We start from the raw sequence: 19,547 nt of genomic DNA on the forward strand, positions 1-19,547 counted from the left end.
CAGTATCAAGAATACTCAAGAACTGCTACATACCAGAAGGTAATCAAAAAATATGTCAGTTTTTCCTGTTTTATAAAGATAAAAAAGGATTTTAAAAAAATATTTTGTTTTTTTCCAGTGACAAGGCTAAAGCTTAAAGAACATTTGACATAACTGATTTCTTTATTTAATTTGACAAAAAATACAATTGACTCCCCTTAAAGTTTTAGATCTCTATGGAGCCAAAACACCCAAGCCACATAATCATATTTTCAATTAAAAAAACCTAGACTTTCAGTCTGTTTAGAGTGTAACTACGCTACAGGAACATTTCTGGGTTTTGAGGTCGTCTGATCCCCAGGAATCCACTCCATTGCTTTTGTTAAGGCAGCCACAGAGATAACGCTCAACAAAGCAAAAGCGGGACACAAGACGTTAGACTGAAAGAACACCAGAGATGAGAGGCTAAAACAAAGTCGCAACAAGATAGTCTAAAGACACTTAAAGCTGGCGTCTCCTTTATCTCTGCAGACGCCTTAATTGAGTCAAAATACCTGTACTGATTACAGATAAAGTTGTCATGGTACAAAAATGTATCTTTTTAACTTTTATGGACACTTCTTTTTACATTGTTTTTTTATCTTAAAGAACAACTAAATTTGTGGGGTTTATACATCATTAAGAGCTCATTTAAATCATACGCACATATCTCCTGCTCCACAATTTTAACTTAAACTTAGAAAAGGAACAAAACTGTGTTCAAAAGAAAAAAATGCAAAGTATTCTTAGAACAAATAAAGAGTTCTTCTTTGGAGTTCAAACTTACAGAAAAAGAACAAAACTTGTGCACACAATTAAACATTTATTTTTTGAAAATTATTATATTAGATTAGCCCTAATATCTCACAGGACAAAGGTTTTAGTTAGAACCTAAATAGTAAACATGTTTGTGTGCTTTTTCCTGTGACCCTTTAAGCTGATCTACATAGAAACTTCTAATTTGCACATATTGATGAGCCCATCAATAGGATTTAAAGGAATTGCAGGCCGTGCATCAAGCTAACCAACGAAATTTAAAACATTAAAGATTATTAAAACATCACTGGACAGTTTAAAATTTGTGTAAACCCAGAGGCCATGCAGTTTAATAAAAAGGTGGTAGTACACTTGGTACTACCACTGACCACATCCTGTTTTCTGCTGCCGATGTGACCCAGAAAGCTTTAGCAGCTGATAAAGGAATTAGAGAAAAACTCTGAGGTATTTCAAACTAAAAGGACAAAATTAAACTGTTTATTTCTGCGATAGTGTGCTGGTTTTCAAACACTCGAAGGACTAACCCTGTTGCCATTTGCACCCGTTCCATAAAAATGCAAAACCCTGAAATGATTTAAATGTGTAGGTGTTTCAGGGTCAACCACATGCACTGTTGTGAGGTTGCAGGCGTGGCCAGCATGCTCACAACATCCAAAAAGGTATCGATGAACAGTCTGTGTGTGTCGGTCCCCTAATCCCCCTGGTACCAGTGCTGTCTGAGCAGCTTTAAATGGAATGAAGTTAGTAATCCAGACTTCTTTTTTCTGGCTTTAATTTGCACATGCAATAGACTATTTTAATTTAACCTGGATTCCAGGAGGTTTACAGTTTTTCTCCTCTTTGTTGCTGAAATATGACCAAATTACAGATTTGGAGCAAAGTTAGAACTTTTTTTTTTTTTACACTTTGAAGAATAAATAAATAATAAAGAAGTTATATATATGTGTGATAGAAGGTTGTGGTAGGTAAAATTAAAAATAGTCTTTTTTTTAATAGTCAACATGTTGTCACGTTGGTCTAACCACTGGAAAAAAATGACCTTTTTCCATCACCTCAAACCTAGTTTATTGAATTCCACTCGATATGAAATGAAATTAGCGAGCTAGAATTAGTAATCAGTCAACAACATTCCTTCACTTTTACGTCAAAACGTGTTTGTTTGCGACCCTGCTTGTTGCTCCAACTCAAGTCATTTAATTTAAAACGAATGGTTTCCACACAGTTTAGGAAAGTCTGAGAAAATAGTGCGTGGGTTTTAGCTGAAGAAGACAAACTAAACGGTTTTGTAAACGTAAGTTGGCAAAGTGAAATCTGAAAAAATCGATCGAAAGTCAGAAATAAGCATTTTTTTTGATAGTGTAATTCAACGCGTCAGCTCGTTTAAATTTTAAATCAGGAAGTGAGTCGCGCAATGCGGAAGATAATAAACAGCGCGTGCTGCGCGCGAGCCAAGCCAGGCACCGAGGAGGGGGGTCCGTCAACGGCAGCTCACAGACGAGCCAAGCAAGTTTTTTTTCAGGTTAAAAAGTCCGATACCGAATACTTGAAAGGGGCGGCGAAGACCGTCAACGTCCAGCCGGCGAACATTTGAACCCCCCCCCCCCCCCCCCCGAAAGTGAAATGACCAGATTTCTAGGTTGAGCCGCCGACGCCTCAGCGTCTAACACAATCAATGCCCAAAGAGAGCAGGAGAAAGTCCTCCCATGACTACGGACTCTCCCGAACCGGAGCAAACGAGGGAGGTCGCTCGGAGCGCAGGGCGCAGACTGTCAAGCAGGCGGCGCATGGATACGATGAGCGCGCGCTCAAAGCCGCTCCGGCTCCTCTGGCTGTGATGGACGCTTCGCGGGTGCCACAGGTCACCATCACTCCCGAGGGAGGCGGCTCCTCCCGGGAGATCCCACAGGAGGACTGGGACGCGGTGGGAAACAGCTTGAGCAGAAAGCTGTCCAACTCCTCCATCTCTTCTACGGGCTCGTCCGCCGTGGAGTCCGAGGATGACCTCCTGAGTGACAACGAGAGCAAAAGCAAAGGAATAGTCACTTTAGAGCAGCTGGACGGCGGAGAGGTGAGCCAAAAACACACAGAAAAGTGTTTTATCATGATCCAAAAGATCTCCTTTTAAGGTCAAACTTTAAAGACTTACATTTAGCAAAAAATAGTCCTCCAAAATAAAGCAAAAACACATTTTGTGACAATTTTAAACTTCCTACAATCCACTTAAAGTCTGACATTCAATCAAATCTACTCTGTAGTAAGTTTTGCATTCATTGTCTGAATGGAACATCATCATCATGGATGAAGATGATGCTGGATTGGTCATAGATGTTTCCTATAATTTTCAAGGATGATAAATCACTTTGAAATCTAGTTTTTGCTTCTAATAATCAAATAAATCGGACTCCTGGACAGCTTTTTATAATGGTTATTTTTTTATCATCAAGGCTACAGAAAACATGTTTTTTCCAGCTGAAGTCACTTTGAACCTGCTTAGAAATGGAAACAAGTGGTAAATGTGGGGTTAGAATTGTGTAAAACTTTGTGTTTTTGCTTAAGATGAAAACTTTTCTGTCTCAACCTGTAGCTTAAAGTCCCCCCCCCCCCCCCCCCCCAAAAAAAAAAATCAAGATTTGTTCCAATCCTTTCCAGCTCATACATTTCGCGTGTTTTTGACCTCTGACTGTCTTTTATGTAAGATGGGAGTGAGTCACCTGCTGGTTTGGTGAATAGCAGACTCTGCTTTTCGTCCTGGACTGTCATCACACGGGGACTCGGGGCTGTTGGCGAGCGTGCTGGATGTTTTACGACTTGACCAGCCATCTTTTTGTCTTCTCCATAAAAGGCCTGCAGCCATCACTTTGCTTCAAACAAACCAAGCAACCCCCCCACCCCTCGTTACAGGGGACACTTTCCAGATGCTCAGGATGAAGCTTTAGAACTCAAATTAAAAGGAGGTTTTCAATCGCTCCATTTCTACAGTCAGAATTGGATGTTTTTAACGTTGCCGCTTTTTTGGTTGTGTTTTGTTTTCGGTGCTTCTGTCCTTTCAACCCACAGACAGACGCCCACGCACACTCACAGCACAACAGATCAAGCTGTTGGGTAATATTTTTGTGGTCAATATCCAGTTTTAGCCTTGGCCTTTGACATTTAGCGAAGCAGCACTTCTTCAGGAAGTCTGCAGCACTTTGCTCTGCTCTGCTCAGTCAACGGGTTCCTTGTGTTGACTTGAAGACGTTGAGAGCGGGCGGAACAGATTGAGGCCACAGAGGCATGTGGAAAAACCGGTTACTAGTCGGGGCAAGGAGCTTAACCTTCACACATTATTTTGCGACATTCCATCTCTTGACGTTGGAACACTCAAGTCTTCCTCCTGAAGTGCAGTTTCAGAGGTTTTTGTTTTTTGTTGACTGCTGCCAACGACTCAGTTCATACCAGTGACTTGTTGCGTGAGTCCCTCACACACCTTTAGGTGTGTCAGACGGTAAGACGACAGGCTTGATGACTAAAGAAACCAGGCAGGAAACAAACACAGCAACCCACGCAAACAATAAAAAAATGAGTTATTAAATAGACCAACAATCCCTCAATACATTTTTAACAACCATCAGGTGTGCAGGAATTGTTAGCAGGAATCTCACGTCTTTTTTTTTTTTTTTTTAGTTTTTCCAGAAGTCATTTCACTGTACTGAGTATATATGAGAACTGGACTAGAAAACGTGATCTCTGCTCATCCGAGTGTTCGGTTCCAGCTGCTGATGGGGGACTTTGGGGTGTTTTACTTTGGGATATAAAAGCCTTCACCCGGATTCCTGTCAGCTTTTCTGAACAACATTTACGAGTCAAAAGCCTCTTGACTTTTACAAGGCCGAGAAGCTGAATGTCCTTGCTGTGACGAAGTTACTTTTAGAGGCTGTACTAGTAGACTGTCTTCACTCTAAGATATAGTCTGGTACCTTTAGCAAGTGTAAAAGCTCATTTGAACTTTGGCGTTGATCCATTAGATTAACCAACATTCATTTAATAGTGAACCCTGGTGTTGTTTAATACAGTGTTAATGAACATGGACTAAAAAGGGACATAAGCGTTGTATTTTTGTAGTAGAAATAAACAGCCCAAAATCTAAATCTAAAAAAACAAAATGCAAAAGAGTTTGGGAATGTCCTGGTGGTAAACCAGCTCAGTGGCCTACTAGTACAGTGTCCGCCCTGAGACCCGTAGGTCGTGGAATCAAAACACTGACTCTTAAATAGGACCCAAAACTTCTCTCCTAGAAATTCAGCATTCAGGGGTTGGATTGGGGATTATAAGCACCATACGGCTCCTGAGTGTAACTTTGTCTGCAGCTCACCACTCCCCAAGGGGATGGGCCAAATGCAGAGAAGATGGTCACTCACCGCGGTGTGTCACAACTATTTGTACTTTGACTTTAATTATACCATGATCCGGGTGAATACTCGATTCTGATTGGCTGCTGGGTGTGTATTAAAACGTGATATACCACAAGATAACCGCACGGTGAAAAAAGAAGTTCCGGTCACCTAGCTTAAATGTTTTGTACCACTGCGCCGGCTTCTTTAAAACAACCTTTAGCTTTATCATTTGGACAAAAACAAGCAGTAAGAGGTGAACCTTCTCTCTGAACTGATGCTTTATTCAACCCATCGGGACGATCAGCATATATATATTGCTTTATTTCGCAGAGTCTTTCTTGACTGCAGCGGTGGTGCGGCGCGACCCTTTTGTGAGAAAAGCGATCCAAATTGGAAAAAAACAAGAATTAAGGACTAAAAACGGGTTACTTTTAATTTCTTTTGTAAGTGACCATGGTATAGGCGGGTTAATGGCCTTCGAACTGTGCATCATCACTTTTTAACGCACTTCGTGGAAGGAAGGCTTCCACGAAGTTCGTTAAAAAGTGATAATGCATACTTCATCGGCCATTAACCCTTACATATTGTGTAGCGAGGAGGAATGTGAGAGTCTGAAGACTTTTTTTCTCTTTCCCCTTGAATGATCAGCTGTTTATACTGCAGGATGTTTCTGTGCAGTTTGGTTAATTTGCCATGAAATAAAATAGATTTTTTTTTGTCTAAGTGAACTGGTCTGAAAACAGACTTACCCAAAAACCGAAGAGCTGCAACACCGCTCATCCTTTTCCCCCTGAACACGTCAAACAGCTGTTTCAAGTTTGAGCACGAAAAGGAAAATGTGTCGTTTATCCTCAGGGAGAAAGCGGAGGTGAAGGTTTGAGGTCAAGTCAACATTTACTGATACAGTTTGAACCCTGACCTTGACAACCGATGGGTCAAGATCCCTAAATCCAGTGTTGCTGCCAGTGAATTCATTGGTCCAAATGTTACAATTTTATAACTTTTATAATTTTATAACATAAATATCTGACTGATTTTAGTTGGATGTTTCTGGAACAAATTTATTGTTTGCTACAAAACTGAAAAGAAAACTTTGAACTTGATTATGTCTTCACTGCTCTTATTTTGAAGGCCAGATCTGCTGGCGTAAAAACGTAATATCCCTCAGTGGTGCAAGGCCATTAAGTCTCTACAACCAAAGTCAGGCGCCACGTTTATGCTGTCAGTCCAGAAAAACACTCAAGAAAGTCTGTGGCCTTCTCATCTCATCAGTAAACAACAAGTCAAGCGTGCCACCTGACATTTAACAGCAGAGAGCGAAGTGAAAGACGCTCGCTGAGTCCCTCTTTCATTTCCTGTTTCATTCACAAGACGCTGAATAAAAGTTTGCTTTTAAAGAACCAAAATTCAACCTTTAATTTTCATCGTCACTCACCATGTGGACTCAGCTTTTACAAACATTTGTATCTAGATTTCTGATTCGCTTGGGCTAAATTTGACAGGAAATTTACTCAACGTCGTCTTTGTGAAATAAAAAACAAACAAAATCTTAAACTAAAGGAGCAGAAAGGAGGAGATGAAAGATGACTTTTTTTTTTTTAACCAAAAAACAACATTTAACTGACCTAGATTACAGGCGTCTGGCAGGTGGAAAACTTCACAGCCAGCAGATTTTCTACGCTGAATTGGTGGTCTGATCAGATTTCCACTGCAGATATTTCAGAGTGGATCAATGCAACTTTCCAGCCTGCTGTGTTATCAGATTGGGTGCTGTGTGTGAATGTACATGCTCATACTCACGCGTACACAAAAACCGAAAACAAATCTCTTGGCTTTGGGATGTTTTGTCATGACTTTATTTATATTTTTTTGATGTTTAGATTTCATTTTGTCCACTTTTTTTTAATGTTTTGAACAGAACAAATCATGGTGGAAGCTGAAGGCATTCGTCCGCTGGCCCTTCAACGCCACGCAGCGGAAAAAACTCAACTGGGTTCAGCTCGCCGGCCATAAAGGTGAAGGTTTTGTAAAAGCTGATGCCTATCATGAAAGGATGAAGTGACTTATAGAAAAACAAAGTCTCCTATGGTTTGGTTTTTGTGTGTAACTTTTAGCCAAATCTATGTCATTCAGACGGGGTTATCGTTTAAAAGTCTTTTAGGCTGCAAAAAGTGCCTAAAAACAGGGAAATAAATCTAATCTTATGTAGAAAAGAAGGTAGTAAAATGATCTGTCATGCAGCAAGTCATATTTATTTGACAAGAAATTGGATAATTGATCTAGAAAATCTAGAATCAAGGAGTTCTGCGTAAGCATTCAAAAAGGACAAAAGAAGCTAAAAAAGCTAAACTGTTAAAATGATTTCAAACTGGAAGTTATACAGCCCAATAATACCTATTTTTTGTTAATTTCTTGCAAATAATTTGGTTCTGTGTAAAGGTTAATGGCCGACGAAGTTAACGGACGGCGTGGAAGCCGGAAATTCTGATAATGCACATTTCGAAGGCCACTAACCTGCTTTATACCATGGTCACTTTCAAAAGAAATAAATATTTAATCAGCTTTTAGTACTTAATTCCTGTTATTTTTTCGGCTTGGATCGCTTTTTTCACAAAAAGCAGACTATTTGTTACGTGGTGCGTTACAAACGCTGAACCGGCCTCGAATGCAGCAGCAAAGCAAAGCGAGATCGTCATGATGGGTTAAATACAGCATCAGTTCAGAGAGAAAGTTCACCTCCTACCACTTGTTTTTGTCCAGATGATGAAGCTAAAGTTTGTTTTAAAGAAGCCAGCGCAGTGATATGAACATTTGAGCTATGTGACCGGAACTTCTTTTTTAGCTGTGTATTATCCATGTGGATTATCACCGTGTACCGGTAGTAAACAAATCATGGTGGAATTTATTACAGTGAGATGGGGCCGCACCACATAACAAAAAGTCCGCTTTTTGTGAAAAATTGAATTAAAACAAACAAATTACAAGAATAAAGTACTAAAAACTGATTATTAAATATTTATTTCTTTTGTAAGTGACCATGGCATAAGCGGGCTAGGGGCCTTGGAAGTGTGCATGATGAGAAATGAAGGCGCTTCGCATCGGACGGTTCAGGCTTCCACGGCGTGCGTTAATTTCGTCGGCCATTAACCCTTACTTAATGTACAGTAGGCCTGGACAATAAATCGCAAATTTATCGTTATTGCGATATCAAGCTGTGCAATACACATTTCGCAAAAGTCTGTGAAAATTGCAATAAATGGTTACCTTAAATGTGCTAACACAATGTAATGGCAGCTTGAAGTATTTAACGAATCAAATAAATCACTTTATGCTTTTGACCAACCAGATGGATGCCTTCACGTTGTTGACCAATCGGACGGGCCTCTTTTCCTGTTAGATGTTCACCTCCTATGTAGACGAGGGGCATTGGGAATATAATTGAAGTTATGTTGACTCCTATTTAAATTAAGCTGTTGCAGTGGAATGGAAGTGATGTATTTGGTTGTTTTGCTATTTGTTCATGTATCACAAGTCACATCGTCATCGCAACATTGATCACTAACATCGGGTATCGCTGAAAACAGACTTACCCAAAAGCTGAATGAGACGGTATAACATACGGGATGAACATATTAGGAATGATTTTGCCAATAGAAAAGAATTTGCCAATTCTTCTACAAATTACATAGACCTGTTTGTCATCCCCAGGCGACCCAAATATAAAATGGTTGCTATGGTGACAACGCCAACAGAATACCTGCCATTTTGGGAAAAAATGTGTTTTTTTCCCATGAAGTTGTCCCATGCAGCTCTGACCAGAGTGGTACAGACAGAGGGGGAGAATCTAAAACTAGCTCTTATTATTAGAGCATAAATCTTACGTTTTTGTTTCCAGAATAATGCCAATGAATAACTTTTACATTGTAACCCTTGTGCTATCCTAGGCACTTTAACATTGGGAGTTGGGTCATCTAGACCCACTAGACAGTGCTCTGAACCTTTTTTCTTCAATGATTTGTGATCTTCACTGGTGTCCATGGATTACATGAAATCTTTCCACCTTTTTCATGGTAGGGAGAACACGTCAATGTAAGGATGGGGTCATAGGATAGCACAAGGGTTAAATCAAGTTTTTCTATTGTCAAAGGATTTTGACTCGTATCAATATTGTCCTTATTTCAAGATCCAAGCTCTAATGGAGACAGCAATTCTCCACTCTGCTTGGAAAGGTGTGAAGTAAAGAGAAATTAAAACAGCTGAATGTCTAAAATCAAGGTTTTAAATCTTTGCAAGTCTCAAAAAGTTTGCGGTGTAGGAGAAAGCAGATCTGAGTCTGTACACACGGAAAACGATACACAAAAATTGAGCAAAGAAAAGGTGTCAGTTCCAAGTATTTGAAGCTTGTACTTGTTCATTTCCACTAAACTGAAAGTCCTACATGTGTTTAGTTTTTTAGTTGTCGGACCTGTAGAGCAATAAAGTTGTTTTTTTTTCTTAAGGCACACCCTTTGATATCTTAGCATTTCTCGGAACATTCAGGTACACCCTGTGCATGCTGGTAACTCATCATCGTCCTCATCATCATCATCATCATGTCCTCATTCCAGGCCACTTCAAAGCCGCAGATGAGGGCAGTATTCTGAAAAAGTTCTCTGAGAATGAGATGGAGTGTTTTGAGAAGCTGAGGGATGACGCGCTGCTGCCGTTTGTGCCCGGCTATCACGGCGTGGTGGAAAAGGACGGGGAGTCCTTCCTGCACATGACCGACCTGCTGGCGACCTTCGACCTCCCAAACGTGATGGACTGCAAGATGGGAGTGAGGTATGCTGACGGTTTTTTTCCATTAGTGCTGATCGATGCTCGGGGCTCTACGAAAACAAACCACTCGGAGAAAAAAAATGCAGACGGAGCAGCTCTGTGTGGCTTAGATCTACAAGGGAACACCTGTTGTAACTGCACGGTGTTTGCTTGGCTTCCTGCCATCGCGGGTGGAGTTCCTCCACTCGCATATCTGCAGAGAGGTGCTGGTGGATGCATACGTGCAAGTCTGTGCGTGCACGGGCAAGCAGGTTCAGGACAGCCGCGGCTGCAACGACCAGGAGACACGCACCGAAACACTTCACAACAAATGAGCACAAGAGTTTGCCTTATCTGCTCGCGCACACGCGTTCTGTGTGCCGAGGGTGTCCCTGGAGACTCCCTTCTGTCAAAAACACCCAACCACAACGTTACAAAACCACCAGTGCAGACACACAAACACACACAGGGCTAAAGTGTTGCTTCGGAGTCTCCTCTCAGCTTCCCTCTTGAGCACAGAGGAAGCACCGCTCGCAAACAGAAACCAGAATTCACATCTGTTTGCACAAACCCGCAGCTTCACTGTTCACCAGTGAAAACACTCTCTGCCTTTTCTGCTCAGAGAAATAAACACTATGATTTTGTTTGTTTGTTTTTTTGGGGCACTGTAAACTGCGTTTTTGTTGGTGCACATCTGATAAGAACACACAGACGTCTCAGACGTGTTTTTTTCTCTCTGTTGAAGGACGTACCTGGAGGAGGAGCTTGTGAGAGCCAGAGAGCGGCCCAAGCCCCGGGAGGACCTGTACAAGAAAATGGTGGAGGTGGACCGCGACGGGCCGACCCCTCAGGAGCACTCCCAAAGGGGCGTCACCAAGCCCCGCTACATGCAGTGGAGGGAGAGCATGAGCTCCACCAACACGCTGGGCTTCAGGATAGAGGGGATCAAGGTGCACAGCCTCCGCTTTACTGCAGTCTCAACGGGTTTACTGTAATTTCACAGAGGACGGTCTCCAGACTTTACTGCCTTTTTACTTTCACTTTGGTGGAAATGTTTTTAGAAGATCAACTCAACATTATTGAGAATTTTTAATATTGTTGAAATATGTTTTTTAAACTCACACTACGATCTATTTTCAAAGCGTTCCCAGTGGATTTTTAATGATGATTATGACGTTTTTAGCCTAAATCAAAAAACCTTATCGTTTCCTAGGACATAGTTTCTGCAGAACGGCAGTAGTTCATTAGAAGTTGGCGCGGATCAACACTAGCTAGCTTACAGCCCCTCACATACCGAACCTAACATTAGCAGGAAAACAAAAATGTTCAGCCGTACAGTTCTGAGCAAGATTCCAGCTCAGACGAGGAAAACAAAGACGTTCATGTTTGCAAGTGGATGCATCGGAATAGAGAGCAGAGCAGGAAGCTCGTGGCCCTCCCCACATATTTTCTGCCACAAATATGATCTTTTTCAAACTTAATTTCCTTTGTGTCTGCTCTTGAATCACAACGATTTGAACAAAGAAAAAGCTTTTTTTTCCTGGAGTATAATTCTTGGGCTGTGTCCCAATTCCTTTCCTACTCATCAACACATAGTGCACTATATAGTACGTTTGCCATTTTGTAGTGCTGTCCGAATCTTCAATTCCAACATCGAGTGCCCTAGAAATTTCCCAGAAGTCTATGCGAAAAACCAGTGTGCATTGATGCTTACTAGATTGGCGAATATAGACCACAATGCATTGTGTTTGAACAATTTTTGCAAACAAATTTCATAAATCATCAACGTTTTTGTCTTCAGAAGACAGTGGATTCATAAATAGTCGTCGCTATACGCTCATATCAATTAGATTTGAACTTTTACACAAATATGACGACGTTATATCCGTAGTGTGCATGGTGTCCAACATACTTTTAAAATCCACGGCACTGCATGTCCTGCACTATAAAGTTTTTTAGTGTTTAGGGAGTAGGGTGGGAATTCGGACACAGCCTCAGGCTCACGCCGAGTTTGTCAGAATTGTTTAGAGGATGAAAAATTCAACCTATTTAGGGATTTGAAGCGATAGAATGATCTTAGATGACTTGTTAGCTTGTTTTTTCTTCGAAGATCCTAGATTCCTATGTTCATCAAGCTAACTTAGCATTAATGCACTACAGTAGCGAAGCATACATTGTCTATTATTCTCTATTCCAGTATTATTTATAATATATTCAGTTATTGTAAATTGCCTTTCAAGAAAAAATGTCCAAACTTCTTCCTGTTATATTGAATAAATGTGATTTTTTTCCTTCTTTATTTTACATATAACTTATAGTCTGAAAAATATTGTATTCAGAAATGAAATGTTAATTAATCATGTTGAAAAGACCAAAAACAGCATTTTCCTCAGACTGGAGTTTTAAAAAAGAACTCCTAAACAGAATGAATACATCGCAGGAGGACCTTCTTGCTCTTTTCCTTCCTTTATGTTCTTTTGTTTTGTTCTCCTCAGAAAGATGACGGTTCGTGTCGCACCGACTTCAAGAAAACCCGGTCGAAGCAGGACGTCATCCAGGTCTTCAAAGACTTCGTCGGTGGAGACCTCGGCCTCATCGTACGTCTCTCTGACATGCGGATTCGTGTCGTCCCTTGAAAACCAAACCCCGGAGTGTTGGCACCTTTCAGATCCACTTTAAATGTGGAGTCAGCCCCAAAGCAAATATGATGCAACTGTCCTAACATTTGATGAAGGATCGGCTGTGTTTAATCACACATTGAGAGAAAAAACCTGTACCAAAACATGTTTGAACTGCAACATGTCACTTCAAGCTACCAAGCAAACGTTCCAACTGTTTACTTTTAGTTTCTTAGAAACACAATCCTGTGGGTTTGTTTTGATCCGTCTCTGGGGTTTGCGGGTTTTCCTGTTCTTCCATGACGGCCTGTTTTCTCTTGAAACGCAGAAGTCCTATTTGACCAAGCTGGAGGAGATCCGGCAGGCCCTGAACACATCGGAGTTCTTCAAGCGGCACGAGGTGATGACTCATCGACATTAGATGACGACAGTAGATGTGATATTAGCCAGGGACAGCTGCATCGTAGGTAGCAGCTCGCCCCGAGCCAGAGCAGAGGAGTGAAGAACACTTCCAGAACCTTTTTTCTTTTTTCCAAACAGCTGAACAGTATATATATATATTATATATGTATTTGGCCTCAAAATAACATTCAAATGTAGGTCAAATCAAAGAAATACATGAAGTGTCATAAAGTGTCTTTTTAGGAGTATTTTCAAAGTGTTCCCACTGGTCTTTTAATTATGTGTGTCATATTCTAGGACATAGTTTCTGCAGAGCAGCAGTAGATCATTCAAAGTTGTGGGCGGGACCATTGACGTGGAGAAACCCCGCCCCTCTTTCCCTCCATGTTACTGAGAGCTCTCTGTTTATATATAAACTCCCCTAATTGCTTGCAGAGATAGTAAAAGTAAAATAATCTGACTCTTTTATCCCACCTTTATTCTTTCTATGATTTGCTGCAAATAAACTGCACTTGGCTCGCTCACATCGCTCCGTCCTCAGGATGACTAATAGATCATTAAATGATGAGCTGCTGCTTTGGATCCGCCCCCAAACCTCCTACACTGAACTTTGATCAGGAATATAAAATTAAAAAAAAGCCCTTTCTGCTGAGATTCTATGGTTTCTCTCATCTCCTTCTAATATTTTGTCTATTCTATTTCAGATCAATTTCATTTGCCTTGTTGGATTTGATTACATTTATAGTTAAAAAAACATTTATGCACTTCTTATTCTAGAGTGCTTTTAACTTCTTTTCATAAATGTACTGCGCTAAAGTTGGGAGGTGTAAAGAAACATGTTCAGCTTTCTGTCCTTGAACGTCTCAGCCGGTTTTGAAACTGGTTCAGCTTTGAGAAACTCTTTCCATTTTCCTTTTTTAGAGTAGTTCCATTTTTAATTGACAGATTCTCTCATTTCCTGACGCCTTTGGACTTGATGCTTGACTTTAGCAGACAGCGTCAGCTCTCATGCATTTTTGAAGCAGAGGCAGTTTTCCTCTTATGAGTTGCACTTCCTTATTTTGTGCTTGTCACCGTTATTGTCAAATTTTGAAAACTTTATTGTTCTTCCAGTGACAAAAACACCTTTTGACCACTTTTTTTGACTTAAAAGCTCCTCTTTTTTAAGTGTTTTTACATTTTGACTGATAGGATGCAGAGTGACGAGTCCGACTAGAAACCTTCATCTTTATTTTTCTTCCTCCAGGTCATCGGCAGCTCCCTCCTCTTCATCCACAACAACACCGGTAACGCACAAATCTGGATTATTGACTTTGGGAAGACCACCGCGCTCCCGGAGGGTCAGACGCTGCAGCATGACGTCCCGTGGCAGGAGGGCAATCGGGAGGACGGCTACCTGTGGGGGCTGGATAACCTAATGCACACCTTGAAGTCGGTTGTCGAGGAAACGGCTAGTGAGGACTGTTGCTAGGAAACACGACGCCTCAGACTCTGCTACTTTAATGGACTCTACAAAAAGAGACTTGTTTTAAGATAAAGGTGTTCAGTCATGTAAGGAGCACCCTAAACAGCACCACCAGTGGACAGATTTAGCACTGACAGAGGAGATGAGCTCTGAACAGAAAGAGCTCTTCACCAATCGAGCCAACACTAATTTATCTTCTTGATTAGAAAACAAAAGTGAAAGTGCAGAAATCCTGTCAGCTTTAGAAGCAGAGTTTTGAAATATGAAGAAATTCCTCTAAAGGTTTTAATTTTTACTGACTCAAACACCTCACTCTGTCCACCGAAGCTCTAATTCTGGGCAGGAAATCCCACCGACAGCCTGGTGTAACGCTGCACGCCATCACTGCATTAAGAGCACCACTTTTTATTACCGCAAAGCAAAATCTATTTTGCTATTTTAACGACTGTTTTTGTACTCTTTTAATCTTTGAATCAAACATACTGATTGTTGTAACACTCGATGGTGCACTTCTTCCTTTAGAACGTGAGTTTGGGCTCAGAATATGATCAGTGTTGAGCACATTAAATGACAGCTTGTACAAAAAAAACAAAGAAATGTTATGTTTTTTTATTGGAACACTGACACTAAGACAAAAAAATTAGTTCATGCAAATCAAACACAGAATTTAGGAATTTTTATTCGGAATTCGTTTAAATCAAAAAATATACTCAAAATAAAAAATATACTCAATTTTTGTGTTTTAATTGGGGAGCAAATGTGAAATAAAATAAAAAATACTTCCAAATACATTTTTCTACCAAATATTTATATCAATTATTAATCTATTGACACGATTTTGAAAAGTTGGAATAAAAATGTTTATATTTTAAAGCTTTAATTGGAAAGTAAGACACAATATCAGCAGGTCTGTGTGTAAAACTGATTATCATATTAATTTATTTACTTCTATTAAGAAAATTAGCCAAACATAAAAACTGAATCTATTACAACCCGCACAAAAAAAAGACCAATTTCTTTACAAGCAAAATGCCCCCCTCCCCCTCTTTCTGTTTAAACGCCAATACTACAACCCTAAATCACACTTAAGGATCTTTAAACAAAACAAAGAAAGATAAACACATTAGTCCAGTGTACAGAAGCACATACAAAAATAAATATGTTTGCACTGAAAAGTCATCAAACTGTTGCGTTAGTGAAAGTACACACTGGCCAAGAAATATTGGGATTTCAGTGGAAGAAATGTATCCAAAAGATTTCAACTTGCAAAAAGAAATGTTCTGCATTGTCATTATTTCTTTAAACAAATCCCATTTTTTCAGGAAAAGCTGAAGATTTTTCTTAAAAGGACAAAAATGAACACATTTATTAAAATCATGTTTTCACTAAATAACTTAGATCTCAAACTTTAGCATTTCCTTCAAGGGCAATAATGTTAGGAAATATTAGCCATACGACAGTTAAATTTAAAGTTTATAACTAATAGAAAAAGTTCACGTATTACTTTTTAAACTCAACTTTTCTGCAAATGGATTTTTTTCTCATTAAAAATAGATTTATATTTGTCTGCTTTGGATGAAGTTTGTTTGCATTTTCTTTCTAGGCTTTCTTATTATGACACACAGATGAAGACAAATCTTTAACAAATGCCCAAGAAAATCAAAAACTTACACTGTAATTAGACATGGGTTCTTCTTTATCATGTGTAAAAATATACCCTATTAATCTTTAGAAAGGCATAACGATGTGGGTTTTGGTTTGTTACCTTTTTTTTACAGATGTTATTTTCAAGTCAGGTTGGAATCGTAAGACAATATTAGCAGGCCTGAGCAGAAAATACAATGAGCCAAAAACAAAGATAAATGTTCATTTAACATGATAAATATACTTGTTTACTTTCAAAATAAAAGCCACAATGACAACAACCCCAACAATCAGACTAAATAAAAACGCTTAAATAATGAATAGTTACCAAACATGTAACATAAATGGTTTAAATCTGAAAATTTGGCAGCAGCTCTCTGCTACAGCCCCTACTGGCAACCAGTGGTACTACCAGGACTACAGTTTTTTTTTGGCAGTGTTCAACTCCAAGTGCGGATTCCTCAAAAATAAAACAAAAACAAGAAAAATACAATTTCCAACAAAAGTATCTGGGAAAAATAGCAAATCTTTTTACGACTGCGAGGTTGTGTTGTACACATTTACACACACCAACCTCATGAGCGAGCGGCTTCTGCAAAACTATTATTTTCTATCTCTGGATCAAGGCAATGTGTAATATGCTGGTTCATTCCAGCTTGTTAAAAATCTATAAACAGCAAAGGAGTGACAGCATCTTTATTATGAAGGACCCTCTGTTCATATTTATATCACAGAGGACCCAAACCACCCATTTATGTGTGCAAAAACCTATGAAAGTACAGCACAAAATGTCCTGTATGGCGCAATAAGACATATAGAACCTGGAAACGTACTTTAATGAACTCATATCTTAATTAAAACAAACAGGTTTAAAGCTTAAAGCCAATCAATCAAAATACTGAGATTGGAGCACAACCTGTAGATCACCACCAGGGGGCAGCAATAGACCATAAACTTTACTACAAAAATCCACATTCTCATGCCAAAAAACAGCTGGTATTGCAGTCATTGGGGTTAAATCCTTTCACATTTTAAGGATGAAAATAAAATATACTCAAAAGAAAAAAAAACAAAGTTTTAAAGTATGTTTGATCATAATTGGCAGGAGTCTAACTATCACATTAGCTCACTGATACTGAATAAAAGTTGACTCATTTACACACCCATTTCAAGACCCACTCCGATGAAAATAGTTTTAATGTTTTAACCCTTGTGCTATCTTAGATGACCCCACCCTTCCATTGACGTGTTCTCCCTACCATGACAAAGGTGGATAAAGGTGGAAAGATTTCATGTAATCCATGGACACCAGTGAAGATCAGAAATCATTGAAGAAAAAAGGTTCAGAGCACTGTCTAGTGGGTCTAAATGACCCAACTCCCAATGCCAAAGTGCCTAGGATAGCACAAGGGTTAAACATGTGCTTGTGCCATTTTCCTGGAGGATACATATATTAATAAAATTAAGCTTAAAATGGCATTTCTGAGTATTTCTTTATTCAAATTTTGTGAATCAGGAGAAGATACAAAAAATGCAGATGGAAAAAGAGATTATTTGTGACGCAGTGGGCCAAAAGCTTCCTGCTCAGCTCCATTCTGAAGCATCCACTTGTAGATCCATGAACGTCTCTGTTTTCCAGGTCTGAGCTGAAATCCGGCTCAAAACTGTGTTGTAAACTCTATTGTAAATTGTATTGCAGTTCCAATATTGTGAGTTGTTTTTTTTGCACCCGTAATGTTAGGTTGGGGTTGTGAAGGGCTGAGGGCTGTAAGCTAGCAGGAAGGGAAGGGGGGGCAGCGTTGCTCCACTGTGTTGCCAACAACCCAGAGGTGAATTTCTAATGAACTATTGCAAAAAATATGTCCTAGAAAACTATCCAAATTTAAAAAAAATGTTGGCCTAAATACAGCAAAATCCTAATTAAAAGACCACTGGGAACACTTTTAAAATTGATCAAAAGATGATCGGAGTGGGACTTAAAAGCATCTGAACAATCCTGATCATTAAAGAAAAATGGTAAAAAGTAAACTTCAGTGTTGGTGTGATAGAATTCATCTAGCAGTTGGTTCTGGCATCTATGACATGCTGTGTTGCTCATTGTTTCAGTGATAAGCTACAAATCTCCCAAAGGGCTCAAACAGCATTTGTTGGGGTTTTCCAGCATTCCAGGAGCTCCACAGATTTGGTTTTAAGCCTGAGACAGACCTTGGAGACCCAAACTCAGAGTTTGAATCTCTAAAAATGCTCTCCAGGTGATAAATGCCTCAAAGTGTCAGTGGGCTGTTGTTCAGGAGTGGTAAATGCTCAGGTCCTCTGACAGGGAGAAGCCAGAGTCTCGGTCGCGTGTGGGTTTCTCAGCTTTGACGTGTCTCTTCATGTCTTCGTGTCCATAGCTGGCGTGACGCTTTAGGAAGAGTTTAGGTTTCCGGGATGAGGACGCGTGGGGCCCTGTGGTCAGACCCAAGCTGGATCCCGGGATGAGACTGAGAGGGGAACTGCTGTTTGTGGTGGGCTTTGGGGCTTTGGATGTAACCAGTGGTAAGCTCTGCTCATCATAGGCGTAGTTGACATTCCCACAGGGGAAACTCTGAAGCTTCGCCAGGTCCACGCCGGCTTTTGAGCCCCCTGCTGGAGTCTTTTCAGAGGACTTGGTTGGTGGAGCCTGGTTCGGGCCGGCTGGAGGTGGATTTGGGCTGAGGTAGGTGATGCTGGTGCTGTCACAGACACTTTTGTTCTCTGAAGCCGGGCTGCAGCTCTGGGAGTTGGGGGTGGAGCTCGACAGCGGCACTGACTGAGTGTGAGCCAGTGTTTTCCTTCCCTTGAAGTTTTCCAAAACCCAGGAACCGTATGTTGGGTTCCAGAGATTCTTGGTCTTGTTCTTGAGCTTCTGGCTCCCGGAGGAGGAACTGCTCCTGGAGCAGGGTTGGTGGTGCGGGGGCTCGGGGTGGAGGCGGTTGCCTCCTGCCGACAAATCGGGTGCCGGGACGGTCACGGCCCAGGACGGCTCCAGCACTTCGCAGCAGGATATCACTTCGTGGTGGATCGGCTGGGTCTTCTGCAGGAGGAGGCGGGGTTTGGTGGGTTGTAGGGGAGGGGTAGGTGGTCCAAAACTTCTGGCGGAGAATCCCATCTGGGATGGGGAATCCTGGAACACGGAATGGGACACCAGGAGTGGAGTAATGCTTGTGGAGGGGGAGACAGAGGGACGCATCACTGTGCCTCCATCGTCCTCCATGTTGGGTCCACATTCCACAGGCAAAGGTGCGTTTACCACATCGGGGTCCTGACAGACACATGACATAATCCTTAATCTCCAAATTTGCATTAAATTAGGAAGGGATGGTTGATCTTACCTGGGTGCAGAAGTTGATTCTCTCCAGGATTGTTGAGAAGTTGGGTCGCTGATTGGGACAGTGTTGCCAACACTGAGTCATAAGCCGATAGCTTCAAAAA

General features: G+C 40.6%; 2 protein-coding genes across 3 annotated transcripts in view; one reads left to right on the forward strand and one right to left on the reverse strand.

The window, feature by feature from the left end:
• The first annotated feature begins 1,675 nt into the window (after positions 1-1,675).
• On the forward strand, positions 1,676-15,047 carry itpka (inositol-trisphosphate 3-kinase A). Its single transcript, XM_004082539.5, has 7 exons — positions 1,676-2,863; positions 7,087-7,183; positions 9,776-9,989; positions 10,711-10,915; positions 12,461-12,562; positions 12,912-12,983; positions 14,232-15,047. The coding sequence occupies exons 1-7, from the start codon at positions 2,468-2,470 to the stop codon at positions 14,454-14,456; spliced, it is 1,311 nt and encodes a 436-aa protein (XP_004082587.1). The 5' UTR covers positions 1,676-2,467; the 3' UTR covers positions 14,457-15,047.
• Positions 15,048-19,547, reverse strand: part of ltk (leukocyte receptor tyrosine kinase) — an 85,129-nt gene continuing 80,629 nt past the window's right edge. For both annotated transcript variants that reach the window (XM_078940308.1, XM_023951854.2), the window contains exons 28-29: positions 19,448-19,538; positions 15,048-19,377 (exon numbers count right to left, since the gene is read on the reverse strand). In XM_078940308.1, the coding sequence (XP_078796434.1) occupies positions 18,382-19,377; positions 19,448-19,538 (1,087 nt within the window). In that variant the 3' untranslated portion in view covers positions 15,048-18,381. The remainder of the gene's footprint in view (positions 19,378-19,447; positions 19,539-19,547) is intronic.

The sequence above is a fragment of the Oryzias latipes genome, chromosome 22, assembly GCF_053564925.1.
Source record: "Oryzias latipes strain Hd-rR chromosome 22, Olatipes_Hd-rR_3.1".
NCBI lineage: Eukaryota > Metazoa > Chordata > Actinopteri > Beloniformes > Adrianichthyidae > Oryzias > Oryzias latipes.

Bases quoted from the DNA above. Each gene is read 5' to 3' on its own strand.
- itpka (XM_004082539.5), top strand. From the start codon at position 2,468: ATGCCCAAAGAGAGCAGGAGAAAGTCCTCCCATGACTACGGACTCTCC. The intron at 9,990-10,710 runs GTATGCTGACGG...TCTCTGTTGAAG, and splicing joins GACTGCAAGATGGGAGTGAG to GACGTACCTGGAGGAGGAGC. The intron at 12,563-12,911 runs GTACGTCTCTCT...CTTGAAACGCAG, and splicing joins GTGGAGACCTCGGCCTCATC to AAGTCCTATTTGACCAAGCT.